The following is a 27075-nucleotide window of genomic DNA, read 5'->3' on the forward strand; positions in this document are numbered from 1 at the left end:
ATGGCCGACCAGCAGTCCTGGTACGAGGCTCTGTCGCGGCTAGACTTCGAGCGCGACTGCTCGGCGGGCCCGACAACGGTGGACAACTGCTGGCTATGCGACAAGCTAGCGGACTGGAACACCGTTCTCGCTCCGCTGCGGCTTCAGGTCGTCGAGGAGATACCCGGGTACCTGTGTCTCCGCACGCGACAGGGAAACAAGAAACCTAAGGTCATGAACAGCGCGTACAACCCGGCCTACTTCATTGCTTGGCTGCCCAGAAAACATCGGTGCATAGTTGCCGTGAAGTTCGGTCAGGGCGAAATGGATCTTGACCGATCAACCGTGCCCCCGTCATTGTTCGACTACACCCCAGAAATTCGCCAAGTAACCATAGGAGGCATTGGCGCGTTCGACTGCAGTTCCCTCATGGACTCCTTGGGTGGCGTCGCGAATCTCGAGGCCCTGGTCTTGGACGAAGCCACGGTGGGCGACCCGTTGTCCGTGGCTCTCGGAGGGCTGCTGGTGGCGAACTACGATACTGTAAGAACAGTCAGCGTGAGCAGGAGTTTCGTACCGGGCGGTGCGTCCAACACCCTCACCGAAGCCATTTCGAGGTGCTTGAACCTGAAGGAACTAACGTACAACGCCCACCTGGACTTTCAGGGACTGAAATACTTGAAAAATCTGATTCACTCGGCCGACAGTCTGGAAAAACTGTGTCTCAGGGAAGCGCTGAACACCGTAGTCGATCCCGTCGATGACCGACAAAACGAAGAGCTCTTAGCCACTGTCGCTGAACTGGCGCAGAGGAGTGCGTCCTCGCTCGACTTTTGTTACCACGCCTACACGCACGTATTCACGAGCGCACTGCGGGGACTCGAAGCGAGCACGGTGCTGAGACACCTGGAGATTAGCAAATGCGACTGCGTGACGGGCCCCACTGTCGGGCCGCTGCTCAAGTGCGCACTGTCTTCCTACGCGGGACTGCAGTCCCTCACTTTCAGGGCCTGCGAGTTTGACGCTACGGCTGCCGAACTCCTGGCCGGCGCTCTCGAAGAGAACACGACGCTGAGGCAGTTGCTGGTGTTCGACGTCATCATAAGCTTCCCGCAAATGCAAACTCTCCTGGGAGCTCTTGAGAAGAACAAGACGTTGCAGTTGCTGCAAGTCGACTTCCTGGCTGCCTCGGAAGAACAGAGGTGAGAAAAAAAGAAACGTTTTAAACGAAATGGGCTGGACGTTAAGTGTGCCGCAGAGTTTGTGTAACGTGCTCCGGCAAAAGTCACTGCTCAAGCTTCTGTTTTACATAACTGTGACGCGCAGGAATGAAGTATTGTTTAGCGTGCAGAAAACGTCGAATTAACTATGCTGAAGAAATGTATGCCTCAGATGACGTGACGAGACGTCATTGTCGATGAACAATATAATAATAGTCCATTTCGCTATCATATCTGTTCGTAAGTTATAAACCTTGGGGGAAAAAAGTAACGTTGAGTGCTACCCCGCGTGCCCATGTGTTCAATCTGAAAGCAGAGGTCACACAAGCTGCGTTTACAAAAAAAAAAAAAAGAACTCCGTCGCTCTAGCATTACATGTGCTACCACGTGTATTATGACGGAAGGTGCGTTAGAAAGTATGTAATAGCACGTGAAGCATGGTATCTTCCAGGGGCGTAGCCAAGGGGGGGGTTGGGGGGGTTCAAACCCCCCCCGAAATTTTTCAGTTTTGCTTGCGTATATATACACGCACACATACAAACGCACGCACGAACATACATAAAGTATGGTTGAACCCCCCCCCCCCCGAAAAAAATTTCTGGCTACGCCCCTGGTATCTTCCTGACACGGCGGGAAAGATGATAATATCTAGGGTTTTGCTTGCAAAAACCACGTATAAACTAACGCTTCCGATATTTTGATTTTGATATATAACGTACAGGGGGATGAAATATTAATGAGAACAGACAATAATGCCAAGGAATATTACTTTCCTTGGCATTATTGTCTGTTAGCTTCACATGGTAGAGGTTCACATGGCGTCCGGGACTGGGTACTCTGCGAGGACGAAAAGCTCCACGTGCAGCTTCATTCAGGGGGGATTGAAAGAAACGCGAACGGCGCAGCGCGCTGTTTTCATCACGCTCTGACCTTGTGGCAATAAAAAGATGATAGATGGCTCTTGATTGTATCATGGATGACTCTAGTGACTCTTTAACATCATCCAGGCTACAACGGCTTGGAAATAAGTGCCAAACAGCCAAAATTGTAGACGCCGCGTGTTCGCGTTTCTTTCCATCCCCACTGTACGTCTGCACTCTTGTGATCACGCGCGCGAAGTAATAATAATAATATCTGGGGTTTAACGTCCCAAAACCATCGCGCGCGAAGTAATTGCTGCCTGCTATGGAAGCAGCTGCTATATGCTATATGGGAGAGCATGTCTTGGCGTACCTTGCTAAGCAGTCGCAACGTTTCAGATGTCTCATACATCAGCATTCATCGCCTTATTCTTGTCGTCCTAAGAGTGGGAAATAATGTACATGCCGAGTTATATCAGCATAAGAAATTGCATGTATGGTACGAGCCCAAATGCTCTCTCAAACACAACCTGAGTTGCTTCTGACTCATTTATTATACTTCATTCTTGCAATCAGGTGGGTTATGTCCGAACAGATGTGCCGAAACGACCTCTACACGCGCGTGCAACTGCCGTGGACGAACTCGGATGCCCGTTACCTGAGCGCCGTGCTGGGTGAACCGTGGCTTTGTCCCTGCCACCTGCAGCTGAACGCGGGTCGGCTAAGCGACTTCCACTTCGCGATGCTGTGCAAGGCGCTGTCGCGTCGCTGCTTTGTCCGAAGCCTAACGGTCAGTCTCTGGCAGGCCGGGCCCGGACAGGTCGACAGCCTTCGAGACGCCCTTAGGAAGAACACGTCGATCGTCGAGCTCAAGCTACACGACTGCGAGAGCTCCGGAGCTGCGGTCAGGGCTTCCATCGGCCTGGACGTTAATCGCAAAGTGGCGCAGTTGGTCGTAATCTGCAGCGACGCCATGGAGCCGTCTTCGGCCGTCCAGTTCGCGTCCGTGCTGGCCGCGAACCAGTTTCTGTGCGAGGTGGAGCTGATGTGCTCGCGTGAGGTGAACGCTGAGTGCATGACCGCCATGTCCCGCGGTCTCCTTCAGAACAATACCATCTTGTCGTTCGCGGTTCGGTCTAGGTGCATCGCCGAGTGCTCGACTCGAGACATGGAGGTCGCCGTACAGAGGAACGTGACACGCCTTCATCGGGCCGTGCGCTTCGTCCTTAAGAGGGACCTCACGAAGCCGTTCGCCGAGGCGTTCGAGATGTGCGAGAACAAGGAGTCGCTCGTCCAACGCATCATGCTCACGTCGGGCATGAGCGAAGCCGAGGCGACCGCTGCCGTGACGTCGGCGCGGCGCTTCATCTTGAGGAACTACTTCACGATCAACAATGTGGTCCATCACGTCGTCGAATGTTGGCCGGGAGAAGGCACGCAAATCGACGCGCTCAACTACGACTGCTGGCTGGCTATTTCGGAGCACTTGAAAGTATCCGATGTTCTTTATGCAGGATCTTGTTAAAATTAAGGAACACCAAGAGGCAGTGCGGTTGGCCGGAGTGTGGCCCTCCATTCTGACGACCCTGCACTAGCAGTCACTGCATCGAGAGTGCGTTTTCCTGTAGTAGTTGCTAACGTCTGAGATTTAATAAAGTGTTTGTACTATTGCTAAGGCGGATTTGATTGGACCTTGTTTCGCATGAAAGAGAAGCTGTCACATGGTGCCGCCTCTGCAATACTCGAAATGTGCTCTCCCACTGAATTATGACCTACTACCATTGTTTCTCTACCATAAGGGCTAGCGGCTATAAATAAACGTAGCACTTAATGCTTTCTTAGAGTCGCGCCATGTCATGCGCTGAAGCCATGGCCATCGTAGACAGTTGCGACTAGCAGCAGCACACTGATTAACTGACCACTAAAATGCGTGGCATATTTTAGACTGTTTATTGAAATGTACTCCAGCATTCACTTGCATTACTACCATCTGTTAGGTTAATTCAAATATATAAGCATTTTTATAACTCCGTTTACAGGCTGCACAATGAGGCCCCTTACTACGAATTTGCATGTATTAAGTGTGTAGGTTCACATAAGCGATTAACAATTATAAATATGCTGGCTTAGACGTTATCGCACGTTATTAGGTTCATGACAACGCTAACAGCCAAATCCTATTTGACAACAAGCTGATTATTGTCCTTACCGTAACTGTAAGATTATGATGGGTACCAGTGTGAATATGAAGGACTGGATACGCGAGTCGGATCTTTTTCCACATTCTCTCATGTAGCCATGCTGACGCTGACACCGCGGTTGAAGTAAATAATTTATTAAACAATAGGCGTCAAAGAAAGCTTATCAGGTTATTATCGGAGAAGAAGAAAACTAAAAGCGAAGTGAATACGACAGGGAGCTTCGCTGCTGCTGTCATGTCGTGCGTAATGAATTCATAGAAACTCAACCCTTCGTATAAGCGCAGTACCTTAATTTGTTTTAGGCAAACGTAATCTGCCCTCAACAACCGAACAAATAACGCCTTATTCCTATAAGATGGCTTCTTAAGGCCCCCGGTGCTGCCTCTGTACTCTCTCGGGGACTACTGCGGGCCGAAGCGCTTCCAACGGCTGGAATGCAGTTTGCGAAGTGCTCGCTTTTGACGTTAACGACAGCGAGGCCCAGGAGAACACCGATGACGTGTCCGACCGATGAACCAGCAGGCATGATCCAGGAGAAGAACGCCAGGCTGAGCATTACCTCAACCCAGAAGGGCACAGGCACGGAAAACAGTGCCAACGGGACGCGACGAGCGTTGTATCTGTCGTGGTGGACGATCGCAAGGGCCATCAAGACGCCTACTACACCGCAGCCGCAGCACGAGGAATGCGCGACCGGTGACGGCTGATCGGTTCTGAGGGCGATGGTGTGCATCCGGGTAGCCCACCCCACGACGTCCAGCATCAAGTTCACGCCGAACAGTAGACCGACGACAGTGCGCAGGAAGCTGCAACACAATTAACGCGTAAGACTCTTTCGACTAGGAAGTTATTTGCTGATTTCAAGTCCTATGATGTAGCGACATGTGTAACGATGCGTCAAGTTCCTTTCTGCGGAAAGAAGAAGAAAACTACATTTCTCTCAGTGTAGTTCCGCTCAACGTGAAAGCTGTAGAAAGTGCGAAGCGGTGATTCGCCTGCCTTTCGGCGACGCTGGCGTTCCAAACGTACAGCCAGCTCTGCGTCCATGGCGGGAAAGCAACCCTTCATTTGCAATGTAGTGGCACTCTCTGCTCTCCTCCTTTCTCTCCTCTTCACCCTGACATCACTCCTCCCCCTAACTACCCTTTCCCAAACTCTTGCTATACTATACAGTAAAACTTCGGTGATACGATCACGGCTCGTACGAATTTCGGGGTGATACGAATTTTTCTGTGGTCCCGGCCAAGGCCCATTAGCCTGTAATGTATTGGAGCACGGTTATTGCGAACCGATTTGCATCCCGCGACGTTTGATACGAACGTACGCTAGCGCACAGGTATGAACAGGTGCTGCCCGCGCTGTCGCGGAAGACGCGGCAGTCACGCACGGGCGAGTTGTTGCGTCCGAGATAGTGCGCGCGAATCATGGGGGCCTTTAGGCGCCTTCACGTTCAGATTACAGATGACGTTGACGTCGCGCTTTTTTTTTTTTTCCGACGTGTTGATGCGTGCTCCTGTGCTCGAGGCAGCAGCGTCTTTGTACTGTGTTAACACGTGCCTGCGACGTCGATGCAAGCCATGTCCCCGCGATCAGACGTTCCATGAAACAAGACTGAAACTTGGGCTGCGGATCCGTCATGAAGTCCCATTAAAGGTGGACGAAGACCCCAAGAGACGAAGCGGACAGTCTTGGCGAAAGAGCTTGGCGTCTATCTATCGTGTGCAAAGCGCTTCTTAAGCCACTTTCGCAGCACTACTTTAGTGTCATGCAGAAAAGCATAACAAGATTAGGAAGGGGCTACTGGCGGTCACGGGGCACAGCACAGCTGGTTCATTAATTACACACGCGCGCATGCACCGTATATTTACGAGTACAAGTATGATCGTTGATGTATAAAAATTTTACTGGCAATCATTCAGAGCTGTTCATGACGTCGCTGCGGTCCCGAGAAACACTGAATCAAAACGTATGCCAACTTTCTTTTATCGCATACTAATTTTCCATGTTTTCTGGTGATAGGAATTTCGGATGATACGAATATTTTTGGTAACCCCGCGAGATTCGTATCACCGAGGTTTTACTGTACTATACTGTGCTTCACTGCTTCCCCTCCTCCTGTCCCTCATTTCCCTCCTCCTCATCATCACCTCCCTTTCCCATATTCTCGTTATACTATACAATGCGCGGCTATGCTGTGCTTTACCCTTCTCCTTCTCCATTCCCTCCTCACCCTCACATCTCTCCTCCTTACCTTCACACTCTTTCCCGCCACCTTGCTACACTGTACTACACAAGGCTTTCTTGAAAAATAAACAGCGCACAAAGGAAACGAAGGCAAGAAAGAGAGGAAAGACACTGAGCACCACGTGTCTTCCCCCTCTTTCTTGTCTTCGTTTTCTTTGTGCGCTCTCATTATTTCTAAACAAAAAAACGAATAAGGACAAATTTGCCCAGCTTGTCATTTTGTTACTACACATGGCTCTGCTATGTTATACCCCCTCCCCTTCTTACCCTCACTTCCCATCCCCACCTCTTGATGTACTATACTATACATGAATATTGTTCACCCTTTATCCTCCTATTTTTCATGCTTCTCACCCTTATATCGCTCCCCTGTATCCTAACTTCTCTTTCCCACCCCCTTGCTACACTATACAGTACATGGCCATGCTATGCTAGGTGCAGCGCTTCATGCATGCCATGTTATGCTGGGCGCGGGTTACAGCCTGGCGCTTAGCGTTACGCCAAGCTACGACACGAGGCATGAGACGACGACAGCCCGGGTCCCAAACGTGCTCCGCTCTTAGAAAATGCATGGCGTGCTGCTCATGACCTGCTCTTGTACCTAACGCATGTTTCACTAGCACCCAGACATTTTTCAGCCCGGGTTTCAACCGCGGTACCAGCAGGTCGAGCACCACACAAGCATTGCCAAATCGCCACGCAATTTGATCCACAGTAATTGTGAAAAGATATAGGGTTTTCTTTGGTGATAGCAGTGCCTGCTTTTTATTGCCTGTTTTGTTCAGTAACATTCCTCTTAGGTGGTATTTCTTCTCGGGAAGGGTTATAGAGTAAAACTATTTCTTTTTTTAAGGTTTCATGCCCACAGCTTTAGGAGGGCTATATAAGTAAGTTTCCGCAGAGACACATTTTGTCATGCAGGCCGTTGCTTCAAATTTTTTTTTACAAAGGCCGTGCTATGGCTGAGAAACACTTCCAAATATTTGTTGTCATACGTCAGTGCAAAGCAGATAGAGGACGCAAGACGTACTTAATGAAATTATATTACCTGTGACTAAGATGACACCTCTTTACTGAAGTGAACTGTGTACTGTCGGGCGTGGGAGCTTATCATAACAGTTAAACATTCAGATTCAGCCCTGAGGTATTGCCTTATTGATAAGTAAGAGGATGAAAAAAAATTGAGTCTTATAGCGCGAAAAAAATATTAGAACCTGAACGTCAATTTTGCTTTAGCTTTTACTGCTCAGATTCCACAGTGAAGTGACCAAACGTGTAGTGTCCATGGGAACATACTTTTTTTTGTAGCCCCTTTGTTTTGACGTCTTTAGGCAAAGTGAATAAAATTTGGGATTAAGAGCGACACTGGCACTATTTCACTTTCTAAGACCAAAAAGAGCCAGTTGGCCTTTTTTTTGCAAATCCTTACTCGCCACGTATATGACTTTCTCTAAAGCAACACGTGACCTCTCCTTGAAGATCATCACACTCTCGTAGGAATGTCGTGGGACGCAAAAGAAAGCTAACGTGTCTCTTTAAAGAGACTCGTATACATTGGTCGGCCAGATAAGTGGAGCTCACTCAGACTCGCTCAAGAACTATATTTTGTGCTTAGGGATCACTAGGACTCCGGCTCACAAAAATTTTTCTTCAACCGGACTCACTCGGACTCAAACTCAAAGAAATATTAATCATCCAGACTCACTCAGACTCAGACTCGCAGCTCAATTTGAGAGTGAGTGAGTCTGAGTGAGACGACTGATGAGTGTGTTTGTCCTCATCACTCATCCCCATACACTCATCATGGGAATGAGTGTATGACCTATGGTCATATACATGGAAAGTCAGGACTCACTACGCTTATTTTTTTTTTTTACTTAGAGTGCATAAAGCGTACCTCAGATGGCCAAGGTCCTGTTCCAGCTCCCGGCCCACTTTCCACAGGTAATTGATCACGCATTGAACCTGGAAGATATTCGGTAAGTAGAGAGCGGGCAGAATGGGCGGTTGCCAGACTGGGTCCTGGAAAGTCAACGTCGGCTGCGCCGTGTGCGAGTGGTTCAAGTACGGTCCGCACATGTGGGCCACAATGATGGACACACAGAGGAGAAACGTAACGGGTGCATTCGGAATGACGTAGAGGTTCACGTGGCGTGCGGGACTGGGTGCTCTGCGAGGACGAAGAGCTCCACGTAAGCAAATGCTCCTGAAAATGTAGCCATTGCGCACCATCATCAGCCTGACTGCGCCCATTGCAGGGCAAAGGCATCTCCCATGTTTCACAAATCAACCCTGTCCTGTGCTTGCTGCTGCCACGTTATCCCCGCAAACTTAGTCTCATCTGCCCACCTATCTTTCTGCCTCCACCTCGCGCGCTTGCTTTCGCTTGGAATACAGTCTGTTACTATTAATGACCAGCGTTTATCTTGCCTATGCGCTACAAGCCCATTTCTTCTTCTTCATTCCGGCTAAGATGTCCTTAACAATTACAGCTATCATTCTCCTTTTCATGGCTCGCAGCGTCTTCCCCGATTTACGATGAACCCTCTTCGCAAGCCTCCAGCTTATCCTCCAGTTTATGCTCCATAGATAAGTAAGTAATCGTCGTGGCAGGCACCTCCTCGCTATCCAAGGTAACTCGAGGAACATTATCTCTTTTATGGTAGAGGGTTTTACGTCCCAACAAACCGAACACCGACATGATTTTGAGAAACGTCGAAGTGGAGGGCCCGGAAATTTTCGACTACCTGGGGTTTTTTACAATGCACCTAGATCACACGGGTATCTAGCATTTCGCCTCCATCGAAATGCGGCCCCCGCGCCGCCGGGATTCGTTCCCGTGACCTTCGGGTCAGCAGGCTCGGCGAATATTGCGTCTAGCGCTATCACTTCTTACAGACAGGCGTGCTAAGGAAACCAGATGCCTAGCCAGGGTCACACTTTTCAAATGTGTTGTAAGTACAATTAGTAGAACAGTACAAAATTGACTAAGCTGGCGACGTTGTATGACATAAATGAAGTGGCAGATGCCAGTTTAGGCTAATGAAATACCAGTCGTGTTGAGTATTATCCATGCTTCCCGATTTTCTTATTTTCTTCGCAAATGTCTCGTGAACGACTTGTCTCAGTAGAATACAGGCATCGCTAATAAACAAAGCGGCACTATGCATGTGAGTCTAAGTTTGTGAAGTGCTGTAGCACGTTTCCGAGCTAATGCCTTATGTGTACTACAGATAAAATGAGTGTCGCAATACATTCACTGTAAATAGTTGCAAAAACATGCGTATGCATGGCAGTGTTTTGTGCACAAGTGATTTCACTGTTATGCGCACTGCTGTCATCGATAAATCTCAGGACTTGGGTTCAACGCGTCGTTTGTCAAGCCTGCGTATTATCTTACAGGGCCCCTCACCAGCCTCAGAAATCCCAAAAAAAGAAAGAAAAAACGAGCGCGTTATCATATCCTGGCGTTCCTGGTCTTTCTGGCGCACTACGCGACGCATGACTGATTCACGTGACGTCATTACGGTACCTGCTCTCGATTGGTTCATATGCGCAAAATATCAGCAGTGAATTGTATCCTACACTGCTTTGCCATGTAGCCGCCCACCCGTTTTTCCTTGCCTCGCATGGCTATCGTGCGCGATCGACTGATTTCACTTCATTTTGTGTGTTTCCGACTGCGCAAGCGGGGATAACGACGTGTAGCCGACAAGCGCGAAATCCTGATAGGCTCAACACTTAATGCTGACATTGCACACGTACTTTTAAGAAATAAGTGACGCGTAGGAGATATCGCCTGTAGGAAGGGTAGTGAAGGTGAGAAAGCAACCGCTTCCTCGTCTTTGAACACGGCATGGTTAGGGGCCCTTTAAAGAGCGGCCATGTTTGTTACTAAGGGTAATCCTGAGATTATTTTGTTGAAATCACGCGACCTGGAAAGCTGAAACAGAAACAACTGGATGTGGGACTGTTCCTGTTCGTATCCGGATGCGATATTACGCAAGTGTATTTACCGTGCTGTGGCCGGCTTATTTATATATTGAAAATGGTACACTTTCTACAGAATTGACATTTCTTCTGGTTTAGTGGAAAGCACTGTGTAGTTAAATCAGTTAAGTAATCATCTTGGATCGCAAACCATGCTGCAGAAGGCAATGGGCTGGAAGAATTGGATCATAAGTTGCTAAGAAAGTCCGTTCAGGCTCTAACCTTTTGGCATTGACTCCATTTAACATGAGTGCTAGGTTGACATTTATCGTGCATGGCGTCATCACTGTGCATTATTATGTCGTGCTTGTCGAAAAACAGAAGCAATGTGGAGTGCCCATGTGCACTTCTCATACTAAATCAGTCATCTCGTCACGCCCTGGAAGGCTGCAAATGGTTCTCTGAAATTACATCCATGAGCTCTCACACGCATGTAGCACGACCACCACCTGCTGGTTGCACTCGCGCTTAGTATTGTGCGTACGAAAAATTATACGCAGCTTCAATTAATTTAATGTTGCGAAGTCTGATTAAGCAGCGGAGCATGCGGCATCAGCGCGCCCTTTCCTCTACCATGCTCAAGTCACTGCACTAGGCTTCCCTCTCACCCCTTTAGCTTCACCCATGCTCTCCCTCTCGTCAGGCTTTTCTCTCGCAGCTGGGCTAGAACGTGCGAACAACGGATCCCCACGGATATACCTCGGCCTTAATCAGCTACGTTGTTCACGATCAACTGACTAGCGCCTATAACTCGTTTTGATGAGTCCGCTGTATCGCATCCTCACCTTTTGGCGTCTCGTCAAAAGTTTCTGCGTAAAGTACGCTGTCAGCGAACGCAATCTCACCTTACGAAACACCTTCCCAGTCTAGTCTTGGCCAGGAGTCCGCCAACCAAGAGTCCGCTTGCCATGGGCAGCAAATTGTCCGCAGAAACACCATACAATACGAACAACTCGCCCAGCAGCACCCAAAGTGATGTGTACTCGAACTCGTAGCTACCGTAGCGGATCTTCGATCCACCGTAGTGCGTCCTGGTGAGTATATCGGCGGCTACAGTGACGCCAGCGAAGGTGTGAGCGCACGATGCTGCCAAGTGCGGCTCTAAGGTGTGTTCGTAGATGGTCAGGACGAGCGAGGTGTGCACCAATCCCACCAAACATACGAGCGCCGCGAAGACGACGCCGAAGTACGCAGATCCAAGGGCTGCTTCTAGGACGAGGCCACTGACAAGGAAGGACGTCAGGTTGGACAAGAGGTGTATGACGTTTTTATGGTGGAAGGCGGCGAACAGCGCCCGTTCCCAGAGCCCCTCTTCGACGACGGTGGATATACTGGCGCATCGTTCGGGATAGTACTTGTGAAGAAAGTTCCAGTGCGCCCGCATCTGAAGCATCGTGACGAAGAGCGTGAAATAAGGGACGCGGGGTTCATCGAACGTTTCGCCGGATTGGGATACTTCAGGAGAGGCGCTCTCTGGGAAGTCCAGCACGGGCGACGGCGAAGTAGTTACGGGACTCGATGGTGGGTCTTCGATGGCTTGAGGCGACCCTATCATCCGATCGAGCCTTCGTGGAGACAGGCTCCATGGAACAAGCAGTGTGCGCGATTCCACCAGTACCGGGTCTTCACCGTCCTCTAGCTTCGAAGGAAGTGTTCCGCTGCCCTGTTTAGGAATGCTTGCGAACGTAGTGGACACGACGTTTTCAGCGCTGTTGAAGTTGTTATACTGCGGAGCATTGCGGAGGACTGGCCTATTCGTGAAGTTTAGAGAGGAGAGCAAGTTTGACAGAGAGAACGAAGACCACGACGTCGGGTCCTGCGTTTCCTGTGACGGTGACGTCGCAGATGTTTCTTGTCCGGCGCTCGGCAAACCAGCGAAGGAATCGGCGAATTGCAGCTCCGGTGTGGAGTTCTGCTGCGTTCTGCTTGGCGAGTACTGCAGGGTCAGTGACCTGTATAAGGTAGGCGCGGGGTCCAACGTCTGAGATGCCTCGCTCACGACATTCGGAAGCGGTCCTGGCAACACGGACGACGGCATCGCGGATTCGAATATCTGTTGTCTGGGCAAGGATGAGCCAGACGTCAGTGGTACTGAGGCTATCGACACTTCAGATACTCCGCTTCCAACTTGCTCTTGGCTGGCTGCGTCTGCTGTATTCGGCTGCGTCGCAACCGTTGTAGAAACATGGACGCCCGCCGAAGGGTGAGGCTCTGGAGCAGAATTAGAAGATACCGCATCGACGGACGAGGACTCGGCGTCTTGCTTTCCTTTGCGTTCAGCCTGGTCTTCCTTCGTGATCTCTTCTTTTGGAATCATGCTGATCCTTACTTAGCCGAAACTTGAGCTTGGACCAGGAAGTCGAAACGGCGCTTACCTCTCGTTGTTTCCTCTCACTCTGGCGCTCACTTTCCCGTTCAGTTCATAGCGTGTAATTTTTGTTAAGACGATCGTTCTGACTGTTATGATTCATCGAATGATGCCGCTTGTTGCCCTGTCTCAGCCACGGTTCGCCAAGCCTCGTTTTCGTTCGCCTCGTCAACCATGCCTCACAGCCACTGCGCAGTAGCGCCGAAAAAGTTGAAATTCTGCATGACTGGCTCACACCCACATTGGGGGCTTGGCCAAGAAATGAAGTCTAACAAAAATAGACAAAGATGAATTTTATGATTTCTGAAAAAAATTACGTTAGTCGATATAAATTAATGATGGTAACGTAAGAACTGAGATCAAAGCCGTCTTGATTAAAATAAAAAAAATTGGAGGACACTTGAGCTTCGCCTTCAACAGCAGAACGCGACAGTGTAATCGGGCCCTGTGCGCATCGCCTTATCATCTGCTAGCCTTGCTTCGGTTCTCGGTGCATGCTTCAACCGTGCCGTAAGGAAACGAGCGACTGTGCGCGTAACATTGGCCGTTTCAAACTATACTAGAATGCCTCCTGCAAGTACAGTTGTTAAGTGCCCACTACTCTACAATTCTTCCTTTTGCGAATCAGCGAAGGACCCACTACGCGTCCGCAGGGCAACACGCGAACGTACGCGGCTGGTCACTTTGTTGATGCTTTGGCATCTGATAATGATTAAATATGTCTGGTTGGTTTGTAATGGGTGGGCCTTTAAAACACCCACTCGCTGCACAATTCACATGTTTTGACGCCTGGCGCGATTCTACGCTTCTGCCACGCGATATTGCATGGGCTCGGGCGGCTCCTGCGTCTTTTTTATTTCGTGTTATCCTTTCACCGGGTTGTCGCTGCCATATGCTGCAGTGGGTATGAGCCAAGGCCTTCGGAGAGATCACCATCATCATCGTCATCACTGCCCTGCGTCGGTTGAGCAGCGTTTCTTGCAACGGGAAGTAATCGCGACTCCCTCGAACACTGCCGGCATGGAGAGGACCAAGTGGACAACGTTCGGCGAAAGCTCAATGTCGATGGACTCGTCTTTGAACAGGGGACAGTCGCAGACGGAATCGTCTGAAACATCGTATGAAACAGAGAACCGAGAATCCGCTTTTGGGCCATCCGAGTACGAGCCTATGCCGCCCGCGACAGTGGACCGAGGAACAAATACTGGACCCGATACCGCGCCAGCTATGACGTACGGATCGATGCCACCTGGAGCACTAGACCAGAGAGCGAGCTCCGCGGTGCCCGCCGCGCCAGCATCGTACGAGCAGCCAGCGTATGGGGCAACCGCAGCTACCCTTGGCCGAGCTACGGCTCTCACGGTGGGCCCATGATCAGTCCCAGTTGAAAAATGCAACAGAATTCAATTTCCCATTCTTAAACCTTCCGGTATTCCGCAGAAGTGACTTGCAGTGCTGCGTGTCCATGCGCTTCGATTTGTCGATTAATTCACCCTCGCGCTGCCAATCGCTAGCCTCCTGGTTAGCTCAATTGGTAGAGCGACCGCCCCGGAAAGGCGCTGGTCCCGGGATCAATCTCCGGACAAGGATGATTTTTTAGGGGCGAAGCTCCTTATAGCATCGCCTGGTCGGTCGTCGCTCCATCCGGCGTTCCCCCGACGTCGCGTCTCCCGTATCATTCAATAGATGGCGCTGTCCCAAAGAGATGCATGCAAACTGCAGTTGGGTGACGATATACTAGATGACGCTGTCCCATAGAGATGTGTGCAATATGTGTGCAAAAAAATAAATAAAAAAGAAAAAAAAGGAAAAAAAGAGAAAACAGGAAAGAAAAAAAAAGCAGCGGCACCCTGCACGCTAGATGGCGTGCGGTAATCAAAGCGGCGTATCGCTTTGATTACTGCTGGGCGAAACCACTGAACATTTCACGGTGTAACCATGATTGCTTCAGGAGCTTCGCCCAAGCTCTTCATCATTCACCCGTGGATATGCTGTAACTTTTCTGGCAACTAAAAATTGCTTTCTCATCATAGATGAAACACCACAACTCTAATAAGACATAAAGAAGGCACAAGACAGAGCCTGTGCCTTCTTTGTGTCTTGTTACGTTTGTGCAGTTTTATATATTTATTAACTATGCATCATCAACTAGCCTGCCAGCAAATGTTACTGAATTTCCGAGAAATCTGTATCGATGTCCTGGTGGCTTCTTGCTACAAAACGGGTAGTTGTCAATTTTCCTTTAACCCTTCGCCACCTTGCAGGATTCCGTGGAACCGATTTGCAATGCAACATAAATAGAAAACAGAAAATTATTATAGCTTGTCGTATTTTAGGACATGACATGCTGTTGTTACCCTGCCATTCGCGTCTGTTGCAAAGCTTTGTGGGGTATCTGTCGTTGCATCAAATTCCTGTAGCGCTACAACATATTTTTCGCGTTACTCCGGGGACGTTTCTCTTGCAGCTATTAGGTGCCGGCTGTGACAACAGAGTAAAGTGCGTTGGGAGGCTAGTTGGTATGACACTAGAACGGTAAGGAACTGCGCGATTGACGGAACACAAGAAGAAGTAGTACACAGGACAAGCGCCGTACTGTGTACTACTTCGCTTGTCCTGTGTAATACTTCTTCTTGTGTTCCGTCAATCGCGCAGTTCCTCACCGTTCTAATGTGGCAACAGATTTTTCTACGGAACTACAAACATTTGTTATAGTACCTCAGCTCCCTGTTGTAACAATACACACGTGAACGAATTCACTTCTGTTGTCACGAAAAAAAATAAATCTGTAGCACAACAGTGTGTCGTTGCATCAGGAGACTATTGTAACTACAGAGGAATTTCGTTATAACAACAGCTATTTCTGTAGTCTTGATTGCAAGTTCTGTTGTCATTTCCAACTGGATACGCCAGTTTCAGCATCCGCATGTAGACCACGCGTTCAAGCTCGAGTCAAGCGTCGGGGCACACTATTTGATGCATACCGTTTCGTGCGTAGCACTACGCAATATAGTGTGCTCGAGAAACCATGACAAGCGTATGCTTACAGTTCAAACGAAGTATTCAGAGGATACAGAGTCTAACGGTTTGGAGTATTCATAATTAGTTCAAAGTACGCTGTTTCTACTACGTTTGTACCTTACTTTTCCTTTGATTAGAATTTGCTTTTATTCCCTCGTAGAGTATTAGTACTATTTGCTCGCCTAATAGTCAACTAGCTTAAGCTGGTTAATGAATCATCAAGATATTTTTTACGGCTGTTTCATCCTTTATCGGAATTGATGTTGAAGGTTCCTGTGCACTCTATCTTTCCCAGTATGCACGTTTAGCTTTCTACGTGATGATACAGTAAAATGATTTGATTTCGTGATTAGTTTTTTAACCGATGCACTGACGCAAGGCGGCCGTCTTTCATGCATGACTGTTGTTGAATGAACACGTCCGGATACGATTAGTCTGCCGCATGTTCAGAAGAACCAATTGTTACAAGGAGGAGTGAAGAAACAGATACATCTTTAATGCCCGAACAATTCCTTGGTAACAATCAGTCTAACCACACAGTTTCTACGAATAGTGCCTTCCTCAGTAAATGCTACCGAGGAAAACTCGCACAGGCTCCGAAGCATGCCTACCTGTAAATGCGATTAAGCATTTTGCTCTAGCTGGCACGACGGGATTCCGGTGGGTGGCGTAGGCCAGTGACGTCACCTACAAGCTGCTGTTTTCACGACCGTTTGTGTACCAGCTGTCGGTGCAGCTACGCTCGTCGCTAGCGACTTCACGTGCAAGCAGTTGCGCGCGCGAGTAAAATCAGTGCGGCGCGTACGTGCACCATATAATATAAATAGAAAAGTTTAAAAAATGTTCTAACGACGACATTTAACTTCTTTGCTTCTATTGTCGGTGACAAACTAAGAATAGAAAGTAAAATGTACAGTCTCAACGCAAAAAGATTAGCGCAAGTGACCGGTTGCCGGAGCGGCAAGATTGCGACACGCGGCGCTGTTTTTCCCGAGCACGCCGATACCGAGAGTGACAAGCACATTCCATTTTACAAAGCAGGGGTGGCCGGCAGAAAGCACTCCAACCAACAACTTTTTCAGGGTAACTGCGATAAAGGTACGGCTGCTCGCAACTCCAGCGAAAAAAAAAAAAAAAGAAGAAGAAATCATGTGCATAGCCACATCTGCCGATAAGCAATGAACAAGCGTTTCTTTAAGATATGGGCTTTCAGATGGGCCAACAGCAAGATGGGCTACTTTCCACCGGTCCGCCGGCCACCCCTGCTTTGGAAAATTGAATGTGCTTGGCAATCTCGCTATCGGCATGCTCGTGAGCAACGGCCCCGCGTGTAACGATTTTGCGGCTCCGGTCACCGGTCGCTTGTGCTAATCTTTTTCCGTCGCGACCGTACAACTGTAACACAGGCGTCCACTGTTAAAGGGAACATCGGAGCGTGTGGCGGCAGCTCGGCGCCACCGCCAGCCAGTGGCTGCAACGAGTTTTGCGCAGGCGCAGTGCGCGCTGTGAGTCGTGTTCTTTCGTCGTCTGCTGCCGTCTGCTTCCGCGCTGCGAATCGTCGCGAAGCGAACCGTTGGCGCGACGAAAGAGTACCAGGCACGGTGCTCACTGCGTCTGCGCGAATCACGTTGCAGCCGCTGACCGGCGGTGGCGCCTAGCTGCCGCCACGCGCTCCGATGTTCCCTTTAACAGTGGATCCCTGTGTACATTTGGAAAATGCGCGTCTAGTTACGCCCAATCTTTTCTTTGACAAAGGTTAAAAAGAACCAATCGAAAATGCGGCATTAAGTCGTTTGCTGAGACGAGAGGCGAGGCACCGCTGCACCGAAAGCCGCTATCCGGATTTTCTGGTCGTGCTTGTTTCGTCGAAAATAAGACTTTCGTATTGTTGTTCGCTCGCACCTAAGCGTCACTCTCGCCAGTCGCCCTTCGATTGTGCTGCTTTTGGAATACACCGAAGCGGCAGGCGCTCGGAGTGCTTATCGCGTACCATCGTTTCGGCTGCGGCAGTTGCAACGCGGCACACATTTCTTGCATCGCTCGGATACACCATGCTTATAGCCTAAGGATTACCATACTCGCCGATATTTTGTAAACAACTTGCTTTGCAGCGCGATGGCGTGCAAAAAAGCGCAGTGTGGCCTCGTGGGCGCAGCATTTCTTTTTAGGCTGCAACCGACTATAGTAGCAAAGCCCACTGACACCAGTCGATCTCGCATGCGATTTTTTTAAAATTTGACTTCTTCAGTGAACTCAGTCATTTTCATTGAATTATATTGCACTCTGAAGTGAACTGCGCGTTATTAGTTACGAAATGTTCAAATTACACAAGTAATGTTTGTAATTCATTTTTCGTCAGCTCTGCCCAAAAGTGGCCAAGGCAATTATCCAGCATAGATGTTCATGCCTTGACAGAAGAGAATATTGATCTTTCAACATGCCATTGTCTGCTTCGCAGGCTGTGTCACCTTATGCAGACCAGTACATGGAACAACCTTCAGAAGCCGGGCCTTACAATGCGGCGTCAGCAGCCGGCAAGAAGTACCCGGATGAGATGGAAGGGGCGCACCCGTAAGTACAGGTTCATTCGTGAGTCCCGGGTCCGCAGTGGTGGCAAGAACTACGGGAGGGAATGCACGGGTGCTTCGTACCTCTCAGAAATAGTGCCTCTCTACTAAGACGATGAGATTACACAACAAGCGTATTTGTGAACTCATATCAAATGATATCAATCAAGGGCATAATCTAGTTCCTCTAGTCACGCTTCACGATGAACAAAATCTGGTATCTTATACGGGCAATGTGTTAAAAAAGCCACTGATTCCCCGCAACGGTGAAGCAATATGAATGCGGCAGCAACAAACTGACATGTCACACGAAGAACGGCAAGCAGCTCGAAACTTGCTGCGCGCTGCTTCAAACACAAAGGACGCAAGAAAAGAACACACACAGGACGAGCGCGAACTAACAACAATCACAGCTCGACACTTGCAGCGCGCTGTTCAAGCACGAAACAGGACGCATGAAACGAACGCACAGGTATACACAGGACGAGCGCGATCTAACGACTGTCACAGTTGGCACTTCAACTAGCACCTACTTTGGCTCTTCTAGCTAGCAGCTCACGCCTTTCGCGAACGCGGCCGCTGCAGTGAGCGAAGCGACCTTCGTGCGGTTTATAGCTTCAACGCGAACTTTCCGGTGAAACAACCGCGAAGTTTGCACCACAAGTGACCCAAGGAGCTAGGGACCGCAAGAAATTCTCGAGCAGCCAAGGCGTATGCGCATAACCCAAGCCACTCTTCGGCTGTTGCGCTCGGGTAGTCCCAAGACCGAAAAATCGAGAACTAGCGTGGGTCGCCAGCGAGATGACTCAAATACGCACCGTGGGCAATGACGCAGCGTGGCCCGCGTCTCGCACAATTTTAATTTCGCCACGTGTGGCATCCCTTGGCTTTGACCCAACGCCGCGTGCGTTTGATCCGCATCTCAAATGATGCTGCTCCTCCGAACACAAGGGCAGCCTACCCGATGCAGCTACTAGCTGGGCGACCGCCTTTATAGCTAATATTTTTCAGGGACTTTATTGATAGCGCACCCTTCGCGCCATCTCGCGGGTAATTGAACACGCTGAAGAGCCTCCGAGCTATGCGTACCACCAGCGGTAAATGGTGTATATAAATTGCTCGCCGTTAGCATACTGGAGAACATATGGCGCATGGCCGAGTTATTTTAAGCAGCGCGCTGATGATCGAGGGGCCGCAGGTTCAAATGCCCAAATTACACAAGGTCTCGCGCTTCAGAAATTTTCTGAATTACTTTTATTTGTGCTTTACACACACACACACACACACACAATATATATATATATATATATATATATATATAGATATATATATATATATATATATATATATATATATATATATATATATGTATATATATACATATATATATATATATATGTGTATATATATATATATATATATATATATATATATATATATATATATATATATATATTCGTATACGGGCCGCAACGCTAATGGCGACAGAAGAACCCGCTAAGAGTGTCTATATAATTGCTATCACAATAATAAGATTAACAAAATTCAATAACCGTCATTCATTTTCGAGTAGAAGTAAGGGTACAAAGAGAAATATACACGGGTTCAAGGGAAACGTCCCAGTTGGAGAAACATTCGTCATCCTGTAAGGATCAAACGTGGAGTAAGCACTGGCCAACATTTCTCGTTCCTGTCTTGAAAAGGGTAAGTGGAATAATATGTTTAAGTGGAATAATATATTCAAGCAACTATAAATCAGAACAGGTAAACCTTAAGGCTTAACAAGCAAGAAATTTTGAATGAATTTACTTTCTGTTAATTCTGACTTCGATTCAGATGTTGTCATTTGCACGTATGGAAGCTATAGGTACGAGTTGAGACGACAAACTGTCGGCACGCACGACAGAATCTGCGTTATGCGCAATTTTACAAGTATGTAAAGATGGCGAAATGAAGATCAAAAATGAGTAATCTCAGTACCTGAAGTCATAGAATAAGGAATATCTCTGTAGCCAGCATTAGCTCCAACGACACGGCACGTTCGACTTGTTACTCCGTCAATCCTCCATCTTCCCTGAGCACCTCTTTAGGTTTAATTGCAGTGTAGCTGACAGCGGTACATGCCTGGGTAGAGAAGATCGGCCGGAAATGTGGGTCGGGAAGTTTTCTGAAGTGGAGGGGTAGAAAGGTGGGCTAGGTGATATGGATTCCTTACAAAAAACTTGGAAGTGCAAACAAACGAGAAGTTTCAGTCTGCGCTTCTTTCTGTACTGCTCTTCCGTGTCATGTTTCTTTGCGCTCGCAAGTTTTTTTTACAATGAATGTTCCAAAGCAGCATGTGAAATTTCCCGTTACTCGACTATTTCTTCGAACAGGTACGGAATATTGCTGCCTGTCTTCATGTGCTTACTGGTCGGCGTGATTCTCATCTTCATGACGACGTTCGTCGTCACCTCTGGACGTAAGCGATAAGCAGTGACCTATTTTCTGTACCTTCCAGACCAGTTGTGAATCATATTGTGCTGCTTCGTGAAGCCTCTGTAATATAAGCGTGATCTCTTAACGCATAAAGAAAACCGCATGAATCGTAACAAAAGAAAAGCTGGAAGCGATGAAGAATCTATGGAACACGCGATGTCGCTGGAGCTAACGCTTCGACAAGCGGTCTTGTTTTCTTCGAGGCAGCTGACCTCAAGTTGCTGCCTTGTTGCTGAACTTCTACCTCAAGTTGCTGAACTACCTTAAAAAAGGCTACTATTTGAAAGCAAGCACATTTTAGACAAGCACACTGCAATCGAAAGAGAGATACAAGGATGCTGATATACGATTATAAAAATACACGACAAAATGGAATGACATTCAAATATACAAGTACAGTGAAAAATATGGCGGCCTAACTTTAAAACTTCCCTGGAATGCATGTGTAAAGTTAAAATAAAACAGGAAACATATTAAAGGCACGAATTTTTCCCTAACTTCTCGGCAGGCCTGCGCTTGATCTACGTGACATTTACATTTCAGGCAAGCCTCCACCACAAGAAGGGCGTAAGTATTCCCAGACATATGTCGATATGAATTTACTGGCTGTGCCATAAACGTTGCTGTCACCGTCAACCCGCACAGGTGCTCCACTTCGAACAGTGCGGGCAGCAAGGCCTGTCCTATCAAACATTAAGTCATGACGTCACCTTAATGATTTTTATCATTTCAGATCTGCGCGAGAATGGCACGGCTGCCGGTACCTCAGTGTCGGCAAAAAGTCAAGGCAAGTGAGACGAAACGGTTTCTATAATCGCAGATTACTGCACAAGTTGTGTTCTAAGAAGACTACCTACTGTCGTTGGTTGCGTAGATACAGTGTATCACGTCCAGATATGCTGGCACTGGATATCAGCGCTTATGCATTTATCGAAAGAACATTGAATATGCAGAACACTTGAATGGGCGTTGTGCCGCTTGACGCAACATTGGGGCAATATTCTTCTAAAGAAGTTACACATCATACTGCATGTAATTACTGACGGCTAATGACAGCCGCATTTGTAATGAGAATATAACAGTAGCCATAAACGAATTAATGAAATACGTTATATCACTGAACAAGCGTATGCAGAACATTGAGCAAAAGAAATGCTACACGACATTCCGTATGTCCGTAATGACACGCGGCAAGAGTTGGTAATACGTATAACATATTATGCGGGACAACCAGACGCAGGTAAATATACTGCATACGAAACGCAAGAACACCCATGAACTTAGATTTAGCTGCACGTTAAAGAACCTCAGGTGGTCTAAATCAATACGCAGTCAACCCCTCACCCCCCACCCTACGGCGTGTTTCATTATATCGTGGTCCTGGCACCTATAATGCCAGAAATTATTATTATCGTATCAAATGTAGTGGACGGCGTGTCGCTAAAAGAATAAGAAACTGCAGTCTCACGCGCGAAATTGACCCGCAGCTTCAAGCCCTCAATATTTTCTCTTACCTTGGCATTTTCTTGGGGCTCAGACGCGTGTGGCATGGCCGCGACTTGTGTTTCGCATTCGTTCTCGCAATCCGCTGAAAGTGCGAGTAAAGGACGCCTTCGGTCACGGGTTCGATCCCGGCCGCGGCGGTCGCCTTTCGACGAATTGAAATTATAGAGGCCTGTGTACAGCCGTCAGCACGCTTAACTCGAACGCTCCGCCGCGTAGCCTCGACCCACTTCGACTGACGCCAGCGTCGCCAAGCGTTAGACACGGTATGTTTGCTGCAGCTAACGATATATATGAAGCGAGGGTTGGCCTTCACTAGTAAATTTCTGTTTCAGTTCTGCCTGATCGGCGGGTCGAATGCACTCACTTGGCAGGTCCGTTTTAGCTCGGGGCTGCGTTCTCAAGCGCGCCAATGAAATCCGTCGCCGTATGCTTATCTCGGCAATGAACCATTGCGTGTGACAACCCAGGCGCCGAGATAAGCAATATGGTTGGGGGGCCAGAGCATCGGACGCGTTATTCAAAGGTCGCTGGTTCGGTCCCTGCCAGCGGCAAGTTGTCTTTTCCTTCACTTTACTTTCTTCACATTTATATCCTAATTACTACAAATAACATCCCCTATACTTTACTTGGCATTATTGTCTATTAGTTCTCATAAATATTGTGTGCTAAAATGAAAGGCACAAATCTAAAAACATTAGTTTGTTGTCCTTAATCAGCTCAAGCGTAAACTTCAATCCATAGGCGCAATCATGGAAAACTTCCAATATATTTGCTGCCCTTCTACTGTAGTTAACGCAAGAAAAGGACACTAAGCAGTCATCTACATAGCAAAAAACGGAACCAGCCAAATCCTTAAAGTTATCCTTAACTCTTCGGTTAACTCGGTTTAAGTATGGGTCGCTTAACACCGGAGCGACTCTCGAGCCAATGTGTATTCCCGCTTTCTGCACAAATAACATAACAATCCATTCGACAAAGGTGTTGTTAAGATAAAAAAATCAGCAACTCAAGAAATGATTCTAAACTCACCCCACAACGCTGCGTAAATTCTAACTCCTCATTGTGTTCTGTAACTGCTTCCATGACGCTGCGCATAAGGTCACCTTGTTCGAGCGAATAAAATAGATCTTCGACATCAATACTGATTGCCCTAGAATTTCCTGGGTTGTTAGACGAAAATTTGACTACTTCCTCGGAATTCTTCGCCAGGTACAGGTCATTGAGACTCAGCGCCGAGTGCACATTCTGCAGAAAAGGCGATGCGCTAAACTGCCAAGTTCCTTTTTCTGAAATTATAGATCTACAAGGAACCTTCCGGTTTATGTGTTTTAGCACTGAAGAAAAATTCAAGGTGAAGACATTTCGTCTGCTTCACGCTATTTGCAAGGCGTTCGAGGCCCAGACGTTCGAAAAACTGGCATGCTTGTTCTTTAGACTTTTGGCATTTACTTTTTTTTTGCAGCGAAGTTCTTTTCCACAGCAGGATTAGCCTTTTCCAAAAGCATTCGATCTGGCAACACAACGAAAAACCCTTCTTTATCAGAATTCAGAGCCCTTAGCTGGTTACGCGCAAGGAAATTCGCAACACGAACGATGTTCTCTGACTTAAGCCCATAAGACTCCGTTCCAGCACATCAACACATTCTGAAGCACAACCTGGTCGGAGGTCGTCCGTGACCCGCCTTGAAATACCTCTGGAAAGCGTTCTTAGTCGTTGTTTAGGGCTGCTATAAGGATGCTTAAACCTGCGCATTAAAAAATGACGCGAAACTTCCGATTGAGTAAAGGTATGGAGCAGAATTGGCGCCCCCCTTTAAATAACTAGGGGGGAGGGGGCGCCCCCGCTGCCCCCCTCTTCCTCGTGCTCAGGCCTATGCACATAAGTATACTATCGATGCATTGATGTGGTCGTTGTTGTTGCCCTTTATAACGCAGGGCCAGCGACCTCTAAGTGGGTAAGTCCAGCGGGTCACGTGGGCGGGCTGTGCAACGCTTCCTCCCCTTGCCTGGGACATGGCCACTGCGTGCGGGAAATCTGCCGCTGCGACGGGCCTCACTTGACCGTCGTAGCGGGCGTCTGCCAGGCGACGACCACTCGCACGGCCAGCACTAAACACGTCACTGACACCAGGTGAGGGACCGATGCCCCATTCGTACGCTTCCGGGGCAAGATCTAAGGGCATTTGACGAGATTCGTTAGATTACTTTTATAAATATATACAAATATAGATGCACGCGCGCGTCAACACACACACACACACACACACACACACACACACACACACACACACACACACACACACACACACCTAGCCAATAACTATAGCGGGCTATTCGGCACTAAGCGAGCTATTCTTTATGTCATTTGTGCATTAAGTTGCTTGTTACCATGCTGTCAGGAACATTTATCTTTGATCTGTATCAGCGGGGTGTCCTAGTCGGTATGTGCGTATGTAAGGAAATATTTGATAAAAGAAGCCGAATTGACACCGAAACAAAACAAGCGAAACGAATAGTCTCAAGGAAATTTTTTCTCTGCCTTCGTCTTTCAGCGACCTCGATATCTCGACTCTGCCAACAGTTCAGCTGTTTACCCACGAACGCACGATTCGCCTCGTCACTGACAGCGTGACTGACAGCGAAGTGGCCGTGACTGACAGCGACGAAGAAGATATCAAGGCACGCGTCGAGGAAGTCAGAGCCGACCGAGGCGCGAACCGCACCGAGAGCAGTAACGGGAACCTCGCTAAGACGCGGATCACAGGAAGTTCCAAGGAGCGTACCCAAGATCAATCAAGAAAAAGTGACGCAACGCGCAGTGCAAACGATCCAACGGAGTATAGCAGTACCTGGGAAAGCACGAATGAACCGACCAATCACAGTGCGAGCAGCGCAAGCGGAACCAATGAACGCAGCGGAAGTAGCATTGTAGATAGCATTGTAAAAAGAGTCACTGAACGCAACCCGGGACGAGCTGCCGAATTCCGTGGTAGCTCTACATTGGGAGGCAGTGCGAACGAAACCACCTCGGAGCGCGGAGCAAGCGACACCGTGGAGCGTCGTGAGAAGCGAATCGCCGAACCCAGTCCGAGCCAAAGCACGGAACGGAGTGCGAATCAAACCATGCAAAGCACAACGGAAGGTGTCGCAGATGTGACGAGAACAGAACATGCTGCATAGGGGCAATCCTGAAGTTCATGAGGCCACAGAACAACTTCGCACGTAACCACGGTCTTGCCCACAGTGTAGTGTACGGAGAGAGCGTGCTGCGCCAGCAAAATAAACGCATCTCCGATCTTTTTTTTTTTTTTTTGCTACGATCACTCGTAGAAAAGCACGCGTTATGTGTATATTCGTATATTAACTTAATCCTGATGCGATGTGTCACTACGAAGATGAACCTCCGATAGTTTTCTTCAGTGGGCGCGTATTCGCTTTCATGGTTGTCATCCTCACCTTGTAGTTATACCAGCGTAATATCTGTAATAATCGGGTAGATAACGTAGTGAATGTAAAGATTTCAGTGCAACAATACTATTTAGTTACTCTGCCCAAGTGCAATGATGTAACCTTGAAATCGGCGTGTTTCATGCGGTTCAAGTTCTAAAAAGAACCCACCTTCAATTGCTACAAATGCATTTGTGTGATCAGCAAGCATCGACAAAACATATTCGTCCAGTTGCATATAATTCTTATTTTTGCAGCTGCTGATCTAGAAATACACCCCCCACCTCCCTGCAGAATAAATTTAACCGCCCATAAAATCAAATCTGTCAATATATAGACAGCAGATCGTGATTGCGACAAAAATTTAATGTGGTGACACCGATTAGAATAGGGCAATCGGGTGTAGCCCTCAGCTCAATCTTGTGATTAGAATACACCCCATTTAGCATGATTTACCAGGGTGAATAGGTGGGCTTGTTGCTAATGGGTCATTTCCCAAGCTCCGTTGTAGCGGGGCAAAGGACATGCACACCAGAAGTTGTCGTTGTACGTTTCCTTCTGGTGTCCGTGTCCTTTGCCGCGCTACAACGAAGCTGAAGAAACTGCCACCGTAAGACAGCTAAAAGTCATCTTAACTTCCTTGTAAGTGCCTACTTTATTGCTGCCGCTATATGTATATCCACAGGCCAGTGTACAGTTCTTACAGTAGTAAGAAAAGAAAGAAAGAAACACACACACACACACACGCACACACACACACAAACACGCGCGCGCGCCTCAGCGCAGAGCATACATCAATAAACACAAAAACTGGAACATGTTCCGACGGCTGGATTCGAATAATGGGCCTCTCGTACCGCGCCGAAGCCTATACTTTACCAATACGCCACAAGCGCATGCCTAATCATGCGGTACAGAATACCTTTTAGAATGTCCCGCGTGCACACAAGCTCGTTTGGACGCTCGCCGTGTTTCCCACTGCGCAAATGGTTTCCATGAAGTACTCTAGCAGAAGCCAGTTGTTGAAGCTAGTAGTGTGGTCATTCAATCGATCGTTGGTGCAGATAACCGTTTAAAGGAACATTCCATCAATGATCAGTTCGGAGTGTCATGTGATTTGTCCTCATTCGTTTAGAGCATATGTATCAATACTGCGCTTTAATACTGTGAGCAGTGATTGTTACGAGCATGGAT

General features: G+C 48.1%; 2 protein-coding genes across 2 annotated transcripts; both read left to right on the top strand.

Moving 5' to 3' along the window:
- LOC125760032 (uncharacterized) lies at nucleotides 1-3681 on the top strand. The gene is made up of 2 exons (XM_049419618.1): nucleotides 1-1181; nucleotides 2636-3681. Exons 1-2 carry the CDS (start codon nucleotides 1-3, stop codon nucleotides 3582-3584), a joined length of 2130 nt encoding a protein of 709 aa, XP_049275575.1. The 3' UTR covers nucleotides 3585-3681.
- Nucleotides 3682-13882: 10201 nt separating this feature from the next.
- LOC119372354 (uncharacterized) lies at nucleotides 13883-25663 on the top strand. The gene is made up of 6 exons (XM_049419868.1): nucleotides 13883-14224; nucleotides 18342-18454; nucleotides 20826-20911; nucleotides 21662-21715; nucleotides 24319-24565; nucleotides 24987-25663. The coding sequence occupies exons 1-6, from the start codon at nucleotides 13883-13885 to the stop codon at nucleotides 25612-25614; spliced, it is 1470 nt and encodes a 489-aa protein (XP_049275825.1). The 3' UTR covers nucleotides 25615-25663.
- Nucleotides 25664-27075: the final 1412 nt, after the last annotated feature.

The sequence above is a fragment of the Rhipicephalus sanguineus genome, chromosome 10 (assembly GCF_013339695.2).
Source record: "Rhipicephalus sanguineus isolate Rsan-2018 chromosome 10, BIME_Rsan_1.4, whole genome shotgun sequence".
Taxonomy (NCBI): Eukaryota; Metazoa; Arthropoda; class Arachnida; order Ixodida; family Ixodidae; genus Rhipicephalus; species Rhipicephalus sanguineus.